This window comes from Argopecten irradians, chromosome 7 (assembly GCF_041381155.1).
Source record: "Argopecten irradians isolate NY chromosome 7, Ai_NY, whole genome shotgun sequence".
In the NCBI taxonomy this organism is placed as follows: domain Eukaryota; kingdom Metazoa; phylum Mollusca; class Bivalvia; order Pectinida; family Pectinidae; genus Argopecten; species Argopecten irradians.
Genome location: NC_091140.1, coordinates 36,707,896 through 36,723,657, shown reverse-complemented (window position 1 = coordinate 36,723,657; position 15,762 = coordinate 36,707,896). Strand labels below are relative to the sequence as shown.

The 15,762-nt window shown below is 36.2% G+C and overlaps 1 protein-coding gene across 1 annotated transcript; it reads right to left on the bottom strand.

The window, feature by feature from the left end:
- Window positions 1-492: 492 nt before the first annotated feature.
- LOC138328298 (alpha-amylase-like) lies at window positions 493-5,572 on the bottom strand. Its single transcript, XM_069275042.1, has 7 exons — window positions 5,483-5,572; window positions 4,634-4,764; window positions 4,059-4,204; window positions 2,541-3,655; window positions 1,849-2,070; window positions 1,135-1,366; window positions 493-746 (listed from the first exon to the last, which is right to left on the bottom strand). The coding sequence occupies exons 1-7, from the start codon at window positions 5,526-5,528 to the stop codon at window positions 515-517; spliced, it is 2,124 nt and encodes a 707-aa protein (XP_069131143.1). The 5' UTR covers window positions 5,529-5,572; the 3' UTR covers window positions 493-514.
- Window positions 5,573-15,762: the final 10,190 nt, after the last annotated feature.

Below are 15,762 nucleotides of genomic sequence, written 5' to 3'. Positions count from 1 at the left end.
GTTTAATGTACTCTTAGACTGAATTATCCCTTTCAAGACAATGATAGTTGATACTGTGATACAATAGCACCACAAATAGTATTGAACATGGCAGCCGTCAGTAGTGACCATATAAGGTTTAAAAGACATGTTGCGTAACGGTATCAAAGCTCTGTTTTTAGAAAAAAATACAAGCATTTTGTCTTTGCATATCTCTCTAGGCGGTTGGAATAAGTTTTGACGTTATTATTTTCTGAGTAAAAACCCATGTCGTTTTCTCTGAAAATATGACGTTTTGCTCATAAATACATGACGTCACGTTCAATACTTGCCCGAAAGATAACAAAAGATAACATGTAACATGCAAAGACGGTATATGTTATTCAATGAAGAACATTATTTGTTTCTAAGTAAGACTATTATACATTTGTAGTTAGAGATTCCTTTACGTACATTTCATGTACTAGTATTGTGGTTTAATTTATTAACCGGCAAGTTTTACAAAGTCTAAAATGGTTGACAAAATTTTAATAGGTTACTCGATAGAAGATATTTCACAGCTTCCAGAGTTAAAATGCAAGACATTTTTGGAGCCACACTTCGCCCAATGATTATTAGAGGCATAAGGGGCAGACTCCATGCCACATCCGCTAATGCGCATGTCATGCTCCCAATTGTTATTGATCATTGCCTTGACCTCAAACCAGCCATTTTCAGTCTTGGAACAGTCCATGTCAACGTCTATTAACCAGTAATGCTGACCATACCTATAAAAATAATAAAAGTTAATATGGAACGGCCCTTCATAATGTTTAAAGGCAGATTTGTTAGTAGAAATATCAGATTCCATTATTCATCAATATTTAATCAAGCCTGTGCTCACTGCTAAAAGAAGGGCATAATTGATATATCTCAAATAAAATAATTCGTATTGATTTGGCATTTTTTCTGAGCAGGAATGCTAATAGGCCAAGTAGAACAATCATAGTTTTCGTCATCAGTATTTGACACACAGTATTACTAAAAAGGAGAACTATTACTAAGGGAGGTAATTTTGATGTTAAAAACGTTTTATAGTTAAGCTAATATTTTGTACGCATAACAATGGCGAAGATAAAAGAAAGTCTATTGTATACTCCAAAATACTCCACATACGTATTCAATGGCGTGTACCCATGACCTCCAGGTTGGTTCGTTGTCCAGACGGCTGGCGTGCCCTTGGCGGGAACTCCGTGAAATGACCCTTGACCCGGCTCGGCTCCGTACCAATCCAAGAAATTATCTCCTTGTCGCCAAGCGTTGTAGCCAGCGTAATGGTCACCGGTGCCTAATTCGTGGCTCTTAATAGGAATAGCACAAGGGTTTGAAGACGCTTGATTGCTGCAACCTAAATGAATATATACATAAAAATACATGAATGTGGTTAACTATCTCATGTACCACGTGATACCCGATAACGGTTATGCGGGATTATTGTTTCTATTGGTGATAAAATGACTCAAAAGATGACATTCCGTGCTAACGTCATTTCAGTGGGAAGATTACGAAGAGTTACGTTCCATCACCACTGGAGACACTAGTCCTGCACAAACGATATCATTACATATATCACGTGATACGTGAATTGGTCCCATTATCAAGCGTTATGTCCAGGCATAATTTCCAAAGGTATTTTTATTTATTCAATGTATGCAGCAGGAAAGCATTTGTAAGGATATCTCTGAAAGCGTCTTTTACATCTTACACCGCATCACTGTAAGAACGTTTTGTTTTTCAATGAATACTTAATACACTTTTTTAAAATTTAAATAATGATGCACGTAATATTCCAAAACATTATCAAACTTACTGGACTAATAAAAGCAATACCTTGTCGGTGCCCATGGTCAATGCCTCCTCGAATGAAAACGTCCTGTCCTGTGCTGGTCTGGGCTTGGACCATAATGATAGTTCTCGCCCACCCGGTAGGAGCAGGGCCTTGTGTTACAGGGGCGGAAGTGACGGCAGGACCGGAAGTGACCTCAGAGCCAGTCCCAGTACCAGATGATCCACCTGATGAACCATGCGTTTCTGTAGGTCCGTCAGGCCCACCTTTACATTAATAATACGCTTGTTTTATGTTCATAAGGTTTGATTTAGAAGATTATGTTCATTGATAGAGCGTAATAGGTAAGCTAATCATGAAGTTAAGATGATTTGGAAGAGATTTTGAAATGATGAGACAACCAGTATTGGAGACGTACGGTTGATTGCAATACGCTACGTCTTCGCTACGCTATGTATTACGAAGTTCAATGATCCAACTCTTCGTTTACCTTAATGGTCTTATTTCAGATAGCATAATATTCTGTTTCTGGTTCGAAATTGATACTTTAGGATTGAAATGTTCTTATTCTTAGATACATTCTATGACATAAAAATGGATTTTTAGTTGAATTTGACTTTTCGTGAATAAACGAATTGATACATAAAATATAACTAAATTCAATATAGCAAGACCATTTAGAGTGAAAAAAAACAACACCCCTATTTGCATCGTGATTATCAGCCATGCTACTTACCAACAATGAAAGCCAGTATAGGATTTTCATTGTCAGTGATGACTATGTGTGCGTTGCCATTCCCGTCGACCGTGACCTTGGTCCTGCAGTCTGTGACAAGGTCACAATACTGACCAGCCGGAAGTCCTGTCTGTAACGTCGCGTCCATGTGACCTTGTTTAGCCATAGCGAAGAAACCTTTCTGCCCTCTACTGAAAGAAACCTCGTCGTTTTCGTTACGCCAATGATTAAGATCTGTTCCTGCTACAGCGTTTCGGAATCGAACCATGTTTGCGATGGCCGGCCATCTATGCTCACACACCCAACCATTTCCACACAATCCGTCTCCGTCGATGGTGACATCTTTTGTAGAGAAATCGCCATTATGAGGCGGGCCCTGGTCCGTACTCTGGAAATAGTAGCTACTCATAACACGTGGGAAGCCGTAGTTATAAGCTAATGTAAAGGCTTGAGCCAATTTGTAAGTTCGTGGCTGTTTGTGAGTGATGAGATTCCCCCCTCCGCCATGACCTCTCTGGTTGTCATGGTTATCCACGAATATAAACGCATGCGCGGAGTCAGTCATTCCCCATCCATAGTCGACTACATTGTTCAGCTGGCCAAAATTGTTGATTCCCCAGGCGATCTTCTGACAATACCTCATTTCTGTGACGTAACCATACGGTTCGTACTCCGTGACCTTGATCGCGCCATCATTCTGATCGATGACCTCGTGATAAAAGAAAGGCTTCCCACCTTCAGGAAGGTCGCTTGTTCGCTCCTGGATGGCTTTGATGTCGGCTGGCCACATGTGCTTGGCTGCGTCTACCCTGAAACCTGCTACGCCCATTGCTATCAGCTTGTTAAAATACCCGGATATTTTATCACGGACATATTCTAAGTTCTGGTTCAGATCGGTCAATCCGACCAGGAAGCAATTCCGGACATTGTTTGGATCTCCGTAGTTGTTGACATTTCCATCACCAGAGGGACACTTGCTTCTGGGATTGAAGTGTTCCCGCGTATAGGGTACACCAGGGAAGTCGAAGTTGTCCGAGTCAAAGTGAGTACCACCGGTGCCTGTTCCGATCCTGCCAAGGCCGGCCATATGGTTAACAACGACATCGACGTAAATCCTTAAAAAATAATAAAAAAATAAATGATGCTGTAGATAAATTTCTTATCGAATATATATACCGTATCTGAAAGAAATTGAAACTGCTGAGAGAATATCATAAATTCAACAAGTAAAGGTGGAAATAATAAACAAACAAATTAATAATAATAACAATGTTGCAGATTTGCTTTTAATTAGACTGCAGTCTATAATTAAATAATGCGATTTTGGTACTAGAAGTATCTAAAGAGTTCACAAGAGGCAATTAGATATCGTCTAAACATATGTATTTATTAATCGTAGGTTTTGCTGTAAGCAAGAGAAACGAATACTATATCACAATATTAAGATAAAAAATACCGTTTATTTAAAGAATCGTTTCCTACTCTTTTTAAGATGTCACATGAATATTTACACCTCACCTGACCCCAACGTTCTTACAGCGCGTGACCATGTCCTTGAACTCAGCCTCGCTTCCACTTCGGGTGGAGATTTTATAACTAACGGGCTGGTACCGCTCCCACCAAGGACGGGGGTCTATCACAGCATTCTCATTGGCTGGCGAGATCTGTAAAAATAACCAAATTTTCATTAATTATTATCATTTTAATTAATAATATTACACAGAAGGTATGGAGTCCACTATTAAGGATGTCTTATCTGTCATGTGACCAAAAGTACGATGAGAACGACAAGTTTGTAACACCCAAGTGACAAAATAACGGGCATATACATGCCTAGAAATCATATGGAGGCGGAGCATAGCTATCTGGAAGACACTTATATAGATGTAGTTTTTCGAACACTGCCGAATGAGAACGGTTTAATGGAAATTAAAACAAAAGGATGAATATGAATTGAAAATCTAACATATGTTTTGTATTAACTGTTACTATCATTTTATTTGTGTTGTGATAGTAATATATGAGTGAAAAATATTATTATTTCAGAAAGATTATGTTTAACGAATATTTTGTTTATTTGTTTATTTACAAACCTGAACACCACAGTAACCTTTCTTTGACAAGAATCGTTCGCATTCGTCTGCAATGTCCGTCCATTTCCACTCAAACAAATGTACAATGACCTGCTTCCCTGAGCAGTGGGGATCGGTATATTCAGCTTGAGCTGCAAACAAACAAAATAATAATAAAAACAACATAATGATTTGTTTTTCTTAATTACATGATAATTTAATCAATTTTAGTTGCTACTTATTTTCTTTGGCGTCGAACGTAAATTGTCTCTTGATTTATTAAATAAACAGTGGCAATTACATGACTCATAGTTACCATGATATTCTAATGAGGAGATAGGTTATTAATGGCCTAAATACACATATTTTTGCAAAGTATATTTAAACTTGTAAACTTATACTAAAAGTCTACTTATCAAAGTGAAGAAATTCAATTCAACCGAATCAAACAAAACCCTTTAAACTTTCAGAAATAGCAAAGAAGTAGAGATAATTGTTTAAAGAAAATACAACGTCAACATTTTGAAAAATCACAATTAGGTCATCATGTATATTTGGAAGATAAAACAATAATTTTTCATACTTAAAATTAATATACAACGAAACCTTGGTATATTGAAGTCTTCGGGAATGGGAAATTTCTTCAAATTACCCAGATTTCAATATAAATAAGGAGAAAGACAATGCATATGTGTGAACAGGGATTGTAACTAATTCGATATTAAGCAGTACATCAATATAACCTATTTCAAATTAAGTGGGTCACACTGTAGCAAATCAATATGTATAGGATCAGTTCAAAATATGTGTTTATGATACAAATAGATATTGATTGAGAAGATTTGGCTAATAATTTCATCCATATCTTACCACATAGCGCACTAACGGCCAGAACAATAGCCGCTCGGACAATCATCCTTGTTGTAAGAAGACCAAACTAGGTTCGTCTTAGTAAAGATAAGACACTGTAAGTACAAATGCCCTGATAACCTTTCCAAGGCAGACACTTATCTTATGGCATATATAGCGCAAATGTGTCAACGCCGCTTTTTCAACTATCTTCAATTTTTGGAAACGATTTACTTCCGGAAATTCTGCCATTAACGTTTGTTTGTTTGTTTGTTTGTTTGGTTAATTAACGTCCTATTAAGAGCCAGTGTCATGTAAGGACGGTCTCCCATGTATGCGGTGTGTAGCGTGTGGGTAATGCGAGGTGCGTGTCTTGGGAGACTGCGGTATGTTCGTGTTGTGTCGTCTTGTATACTGGAGCCGTTGGTCTTTCTTATAGTGCTGTATCAATGAAACATGCCGCCGAAGACACCAAGCAACGCACTCCAACCGGTTACATTACACTGACAACGGGCGAACCAGTCGTCCCACTCCCGGTACGCTGAGTGCTAGCTAAGCAGGAGCAGAAACTAACACTTTTATAGACTTTTGTGTATCTCGGCCGGAAGGTACCATTAAAGTAAACCGGCGAATTATTATCTCCGCGTTTAGACATTTTCTAAACTGAAATAAAAGAATATTTCTATTCAATTTTCGGTCCATGAAGGGCTATATTTTGAAACAGAAATTTGGAAATTCAGTTTGCCGTATCAAAGCTATAATCAGAAGGCGGAATGATAATTATGTTGTAAGCCTTGTTATGAAGGGCCGGGGTTAGTAGATAATTCTTTTTCACCCTGACTATATTCCGTGACTACCGTATACCCAAACACTGGCATCGATTGTTCAGTATGTCTACGAGGTGGCAATCTCAAATAAACAGACAAGTAACTTTTGCAAAATGGACAAACTCGATGAAGGAACACTGATCCGATATTTACATAAAATGTAAAATAAAATTTAAATTTAGATGCAGCAACGAATATCTAAACTGAAATGATAGCAACCCTAGGAATGATGCCCATTCAAATGCTAAAAAGAGACCGTTGGTGGAAATTAGAGCTTTGAGGGCGACAACCGTTCTGGAAGGTCTATCACTTTCCAAAAGAGTCCTTAAAAGTAGCATTAAACATACGCTGGCAACGGTGTACAGTGCAATATTAATATAACTTTGCAAATAGTTAACTAGTGTAAGCGTTTGCATTGCAAGAGCATTGTTTTCATTTTCTATCACTACAATGAAGCATAACTATTACTATTGTGGGTAAGCGCTCATCCCGATGTACACATACTTAAATTCACATACGAAAATGAATTAACAGCAATAATTAATATAGAAATAAATAAATATTAATTATCTAAATTTTATGACCCTGACATTGAATTTATCAATAAAAAATACTACATATTCAGTGGCAGTAAGCGAGTCATTTTCTAAAAGTACTGAGGTAAGTCATGTCCTTACCTGAACTTGATCTCAGGTTATTATCATCTCACATTATATGTACAATGTATATGTATGATGCATTCAGGTACTATATATAATGAAGGGGAGCGTATGCTTATTACAGTTATGCATGCATGATGATAACGTTATGATACTGTGTCATGTTTGTCTATTTTGAAAGATGCCAGCCAGCATGTTATATAATGGTTATGTCAATAAAGACTTATTTCGATTTAATTGTATAATACTGTTCCGTGTTATGAGTCAATTGAGTTGATCTGCTGATATTAAATTAATGGAAATAAGAGGACAACGAGAGTCAACATTTATTTTACGCAAATTTAATTCATGAGACAGAAACATAGACTCAAAAGCATGAAAGAATGCGCGGCACTTCACAAGTAAACATAACAAATTCACGCACAAAAAAAAAAAAAAAAAAAACCCAACAAAAAACAAAAAACGCCAACTTTTGAATCCACCCCATTCCATATTGCGTCATACTAATTCGTCATAAAACCCCATTACTCTAAATGGCTTAGCCAGAACCATATAATATGACATTAAAAGTGAAAGAAAGAAAAAGAGATAAAAGAGTGGTCGACAACTCACGAATTCAGTTATAAAAACGGCTTACGTACAGGCGAACACAGCGGTTCTATTGGGAATCTAAAATACCCTCGACACTGAGTAAAATTACACATTGACCAGTCAGAGGCCGAAACGAACGCCCCCTAGTCTTGAATCCAACGTATAGTTGGTATTCTGGGTAGGTTTCTCCGAGTCTAAGATAAAACGAGTTTGACTTGTGACCCGAAATGTCATGAAATTCATTTGAAAGGTAAAACAAATCCTAGTTTCGTTTTTTAAACAAAGATGATGATTCAAAAAGTAACGTTTCTTGTTACATTTCAAGTGTCATTTTTCGCATTTCCAGATTTCATAATTTCCTTTTCATCAAGTTTACAAACTAATTTTCTTTCATATTACTATAATTGTAATGATTTTATTTCTCCAAAACACGGGTAATATTTAGATAAGCAGTGTTTATCCAGTTTGCCTGAGCAGGCCTAATCACCTTACACAAATATAGAAAATATTGCATTTGTATAACTTGTTCTATTATTGTCAATGAAACATAAATGTAGTTGTCTAAAACATCTGTGCTAAATACACAACAAGCAGTAGATGGTTGATATGATCCACATCAATAAGAATATGGCACTTTCTGGGCACATAGTTCCAGAAACGCGTCGACATATTCATGGTCGTCAAGCTCGATTTCAGTGAATAAGCCATCTAAATCAGCTTTCATCGACTTCAATGCTATTGTGGCCTGAATAAAATGACCTTTTGGGATATCCTTAAATAGGTTGAGACGTTTCCGTTGGTCGGTTTCTGAAATGGTCGGGACTATGGACTTGATGTGTTTGTTCCCGTAGAAGAAATGTGGCAGAAACTGCTTGTTGATACTTGTTTCAAGAAACCTAATAAGGTATCCCAATGCATCCTTGACTCCTGAAACTCGCAGCTGAAGAAGTAGGGAATGTATGGCGTTGTTCTTTATGTGGTAGGAGGTCACAAGGCTACGCAGTTGGGAAGTGCGATCCAGACTGTCCAGGTAGGCCTTCAGTATCATACATGCTGTAAGGATATAGCGGCCACTCTGGTCTCTCAGACCGATGTCGATAATAAGCTTCTCATATCCACATGTACTCTCTTTCCACATGAGTTCAGGGTCAGGATAATTCGCCGCGTGTCGTTCCCGGTGTATCCACTTCATGACAGCGTATCTGTCACACGTCGGAACTGCCTGGATTCAAGACTTGATCCGGTTTGAGAAGTATTCCCGGAACAATGTCGAATTCGATGATCTTTTTCTTTTGTGTCCATGTCTTTATCGGTACAACTTCAGAAAGAAGACTGGCAGGATTGAATAGCAAACGTTGAAACATGCTTTTACCATAACCCAGGTCATCAACGCCGCCATCGCATTCTATTTCTATTATAAATTTATACGTAGGTGGAAATACGCTCGCTTTGATAACAGTAAAGGAATACGGTTGATCGTCGGTTTCTGCATTGATTTCTGTCTGTATGCAAGCTATAGAGCTGTCCATGATCGATGTTTTCACCCGTTTCTGGAAATTCTTTGCATTGAGATACAAACTAGAACCTCGTTTTTCAAAGACCTTGGTTCGTTTGAGCGACTCATAGTCCTTACCATTTTTAAGTCTCTCTAACTGATCTTCCGATATCTTCAGTGTTACGTAAGCTGGAATCAGCTCACCATTGCTATGGAGGGCTGAAACAGACTGTATATCTATTCCCTAAATCGTAAATGGTAGAACCATATCAAATTCGTCCGGTTGGCGAATTTTCAAGCCTTCGCGGGAACTACCTTACTTTACAAATTCTCCAAATCGGAGACATGGAAAATGCTTTGTAGCCACTTTCGTCAATGTTTGATGGATAACTTGCATTGTATTGTCCACCATTCCACATGATTTGCGCCACGTAGTACTCGACATTACAAAACCAGACGTGTGTTCATTATATCGAAATTGTTCTTCAAGGTTCGCCTCATGTGACGAAAATGTTTGAATGGGAATCCGCCAGTCATTGAAATTATTACATATGGAAGCGTCGTCTGCCGCCGCAGAAAAGTTTGTTACTTGATTCACTATTGTTGAAGCATTGTTAATTGTATCCACAAAAGAATGGGCAGACAACTGAGAACCCATCGTTTCATCTGACTGATCACTTCACGACGGAAAATCTGTAACAGATGGAAATACATATTCAGAAATGAAGGAGAATTGGTTTTACTTCAAATATAAATGGTTTTGTAAGTACAATTGAACTATTCATATTTATATTTCAACTTAAACAATGCATCTAATTCAGATGAAAATGTAGGAATAAGTTTCCCTAATACAATTGATGACTTCACATGAATAAACGTGATTAAAATTAGATTTTTAAAACTATATGAACCTTCGGAAATTCGGTATTAGTCAATAATATCTAACACATTTATGACCTTTATTCTGAACAAAAGAATAAGTTTTGCATAAATATTGTTAAAATTATGACAATAAAACATTATTTGTAGAATTTTGAAAGGGTTATCCCAAACGGATACAATATCAGTGAAATACAATACTTAGTTTTAGAGACGTCGTTTAGGTAAAAACAGCCAAATTATACATTTTGTCCCGTCCCTCACGCCCCGGGTGGTCAGCCCTACCATATGTACAATTTTGAATCTCCACCCCATAGAGAGGCTAAAATACCAATCGACAGCTATCCAATGCTTCAATTCAGAGAGGTCGTTTACATGTATATGGAAATACCCAAATTGAACCTTTAGGTCACGCCTTCAGGCCACAGGGGGTCAGTCCCACCATTTGTAGAGTTTTAAGTCACCATCGAATAGGATGATACCATGTACCATATTCTGTTGAATTTCGACTAGCAGTTATGAATAAGTCGATTTTTGGCGAACGGCCGGACGGACGACCGACACAGGACGCCACGGTATCGTATAATATATAAGCTCATGCAGCTCTTGTAAACTAGGTGATCTAAAAATAGATATCCTAGGCTCATACAGGGGAACCTTAAACTATAGTGAAATGCCAAAGTTGTCTATCTCCATGTTGAAGTGTTTTCGTATCAGTAAAACAGTTAGATAAACATACACCTTACGCTAACATATAGACAGCCTGCAATGTAAGTCTATCCATGGTGATATAGTGATTTGAAGATAGCTTTGCATGATAGAGCTTATACTGGCTAGTCTAGATAGGGATATATAGAATAATATTCATGTTGACAGGAGTCTTTTATGAAATCTACATTAAACTGTCCCCCCTTTCTTATCGTTTATTTAACAAACTGTCACACTCTAAGCACACGAAATCTGTTTCGAAAAAAGTGGATTGTATAGGTATAGTAAATAATAGAGTCGATGTGTACTACCCTTGCTTTTCCCCATTTTTGCTTTAAACTTTGAGGTTTTATATATGTATCTCTAGCTCCCTTTGTATGTATGCAAGACAGCTTACACACATTTAAACTACTACTTGCACTAAGTTTTAGAGTCATTTAATTACAAATAAAGAAAATGAAAGTGAAAATAAAGAATTATTGTTGACCTACTTAGGTTAGGCACATTCTATAAATAAACGTTACGGCTTATCATAATGTACAGACAAAGATTAATTGAATTCCTTTCTCGAAAATGTTCATACTACTCAACAAACGAAACAACTAAACATATTTCTTACCTGTCACAGACCTGCATATGTGCATTGTGTTACATAGGTCGATAGTTTTCTGCATTAAATTGTGACGTCAGTAAAGGGAAAAAATCCATACTAAAGCTGAAAAGCTAAACTCTCATTTTCAAAATTACATTAGAATGAATTATTTAAATGCAAGTAGTAGTCAGAGTTATTAAAAAAATAATTTTAAGAAATTGATATTCAAAGCATGTCTAGGGGAAAAAATGCACAACTATAAATTCCAAAATACAAGGACCTATCAAATAGAATGCAACAAAGAAATGTCTTCTAAAATTATCATCACCATGGATTTCAAATTTAAAAACCCCAGACTCGTTTCATAAAATCTTATTTGAAATAAACACTTATTTAAGCGTATAACAATATTGAAGTCATAGAAATTTACAGAAAAGATTATAACAAATGTGTTTTTCTTTAATTAAAATCATGATGAATATGGAATTATTCAAATATAATCTATTTAAATCATTAGGCTTCGAAATTTTGACAATTTTGTTTTGTCCACACGGTTGGAATTACTTCCTTGTCCCACATTATTTACATACACATTTTATTACCAAGCCACCATTTTGTCACATAAACATCATTCATTCAACATAATTTCGAAATAATATTTTACTTATAAACAACAAGTTTCATTCAATACTTAGAGTTATTTTTATAACGTTATATTATCATATCTATCTAAAATTATATAGTTTGCGCACTAATAGTTCAATAAAGATAATTTGTTATATTTTTACATCATTTTCTTCCTCAAATTGTACACATATCCCTCTTTCGCGTTCTATTTTAACAGGATAGGAGAAAATGTAGCGGCCAGACCGGGATTCAAACCCGGACCTACGATCACTAGCTGAATGTTTTACCGCTGAGCTACCTGGTCACCGATGGTCTACCCAGTCCAATCCCGCTACACTCCTCCCTCCTTTTTCAAAGTATTCGCCCTCGAAGACATACGAGAGCCTTATACCACAACCGTGGGTATTTTAGTTGGGGGTCAATTATGTAACAGAAGAGAAGAAAAAGTAGCGGCCAGACCGGGATTCGAACCCGGGACCTCCAAACACTAGCCGAATGCACTACCGCTGAGCTACCTGGTCGTCGATGATCCAGTCCAATCCCGTTACGCGATTACAATCATGCAATGTACTTCATTTGCATATATTGTAAATAAAGCGTTTTCAACGTCCCATCCATTCCAAATATATTTTTTTGTTGAAATTATACACACATAACACCATGTGTTGTTCTTTCAAAACAATGTTTTGGGATAGGTTAAATTGACTTATAAAAATAATTATGTTTTTTTTTTTGCCACATTAATGCATGAATAAAACAAAGTGATTTAAGGTTTCTTCGCCAATTTTGCAAAATGTACGTAGGTCATTTTATTTATTCATTTGTTAATGTTCTGTGCTTCCTTTTCTTTTTATAAGATTCCATTGGAAATTCTTACATTTGCTACAATCTGCTACTGAATAATTAATTGCTTTCCAAACAAATTCCGAATTGATAACATCGCTGTTTAAGTGGTCTTCCATTTTAAACCTTGTTTGGTTGTTTGAGTTATTTCTATACACATTTTAAAAATCTTTTGATGTCCTAAGTGTGGACTTTAAAATGCTCTCATTGCTGATTAAAATAGATCATCAGTGATCTGAGTTATTTCTTGGGCATCTTCCTGTTCAATTTTAAGGTGCATAACCAATTTCTGCGGATGGCTTTTTATCTTAAGAAAACTCTGCTATCCAATAATGATTGTTAATTAATTCATTATGAAGTGCTTCGTTTGAGGCATCGTTAATTGAAGAAAAAACTCACTTTTTAGAAAATGGTTGAAACGAATATTGGGAATTTAAGTTTGCAGAATCAAAGATTTGATACAAAGGCTTATTGACATGCAGTGAACGTTGTATTGAGGAGGTTTAGTAGGTTTTTGTTCAGCCATATGATTATCACAGTCAATTTAAGGCCTATTTAAATTTGGTCAGTTTCGAACGAAGAGGTTGCATTTTCAATTAATTATGACAAGCGACTATTGAAAATGGACAATCTCAATGAAAGATCAGCGTTTCATCAAATATTACATACAAAGTTAAGTACCTAATGATACAAATAGGAATGATGCCAATTCATACGGGAAAGTGAAAAAATGATGAATGGCAGAAATTTAAGCGCGGCAGACAGAGGCTTTATAATAAAGCCCCATCCTGGAAGGCATATCACTGTTTGCGTTGCGATCCTTAATCATAGTGTGGCAACTTTGTTAAATATAAAGAACTTTGCAAATAATTAACGAGTATTTACATTTTCTATATGTGTATTAAAGTATATATATTGTTATTGGGAATAAGCATTTATTTTTATCATCGTGATATTGTATGTATTATTGATAAAGCTACTACATATTCTGTGGCGTTAAAGTAAAAAGCGTCACCACAACACACAACATGTAGTAGTGGGAACACAAAAGTCGTAATACTGTGTACACCGCTTCATGTGTGTAATTTTTTAAAAGTACTGAATAAATTATATTTAATAAATAAAAATAACACGACTTCTAAATTTAGCATTTTACACACATTAGACACATAGACAAAAAAGCATGAAAAATTCGCGGTATTTCACAAGTTAACATGACGAATTCACAAGAAAAAAAACTTTAAAGACCACCTCCACCCATATAAAGATATACTCATTCCTAATAAATGCCATGATCACTTAACACTACCATAACACTAGAAGATGAAATTAAAAGTTGGAAATAGAGATAAATGGTTGAGCGACGGCACACGAATTCAATTGTAAATACGGTTTACGTACTTGTGAACTCAGCAGTTTTATTTGACACATAAACGACATTGATTGAGACCGAAACGAACGCACCTAAGTCTCGATTTCAAAGTATTCTGATTAAAGAGTAGACAACCACATGTCCATCCATGTCTAAGATGAAAGAGTTTAACCCATTACCCGACATGTCATGAAATTCAGTCAAGCCGTAGTTAAGTTTTACACCGATAATGAATTAAAAAGTAACGATTCTTGTTACATCTTAAGCAAAGTGTCATTTTCCGTATTTCCATATTGTTTATATTCCCTTTTCATCAAGTTCACAAACTATTTTAAGTTCTTAAACTGGGCCTATATCTGTTATAATTTTATTTTTCCTAAACACTGGTAATACATGAATAAATAGTTTTTATCCAGTTTCTTGGCCTAATTGCCTTACACAAACATAGAAAACATTGGACTTGCTAACATGTTCTATTGTCAATGACGTAAGTGTAGTTATCTAAATAATTTGTTCTAAATACACATCAAGCAATAGGCGATTGATAAGATCCTCATCAAGAAGAATATGTCACTTGCAATTTCTGGGCACATAGTTCCAGAAATGCTTCGACATATCCATGGTCGTCAAGCTCGATAGCAGTGAATAAACATTCTTAATCAGCTTTCATTAATTTCAATGCTTTTGTCGCCTGAAAAATGACCTGTTGGGATATCCCTAAATAGGTTGAGACGTTTCTTTTGGTCGGTGTCAGAAATGGTTTGGGATACCGAGTGGATATGTTTGTTCCCATAGAAGAACTGCATGGTGATACTTATTTCAAGAAACCTAACAAGGTATCCCAAAACATCCTTGACTACTGAAACTTGTAGCTGAAAAAGTAGGCAATGTATGCTGATGTTCTTTATGTGGTAGGAGGTCAGAAGGCTACGCAGTTGGGAAGAGCGATCCAGACTGTCCAGGTAGGCCTCCGTTACCCTTCATGCTGTAAGAGAGCAACCAACTAAATAATTTTACATAGACCACAGTGTTAAATTTCAGTTTTGTGATGTATTATTAAAACAGCTGAATGTTAGTTAGCTATTGTGTTCTATAATTTAAGTCTAGGTTTCTCATATGATACAAGATTGAAAAAAAAGTTTGGGTCCTTCTGCTCAAACTCCAGGGTAGCCATTTTGCAATCATGTTCATTTTGCACTAAAAATCTTTAAATTCTAATGTATCTTCCTATTCATTATCAATTTGAAACTAAATTTCAATATGAATTTCCAAATTCATATCATTGTTATTTAGGAATAATTGTCTGTCAGAAAACATTTTTACTTTTGAAATTCAATATTAACCAGCCAATCAGGGGCCGGGGCAAATTCTATCCTTGTATACACAAGAGCCATTTCGAAGTTCTTTCTTCATTTAATTTGTTGTTCCCTGTAAGTATCTAGCGGTCACTGAGGTCTCTTAGACCGATGTCGATAATATGCTTTTCATATCTACATGAACTCTCTTTCCACATTAGCTCAGGGTCAGGATAATTCGCCCATGTCGTTCCCGGTGTGTCCACTTCATGACGGCGTATCTTTTATGTAGATTCTTTTTGTAGTTTGTAAGGTTCGGTTTGTTCGGTTGTAGTTGATCTGTATAGTTGTAGTTGGTTGTGTAATAACAGTCGAGCCATCAATAAGATTTAGAAGTTTATTTGGTGATCATG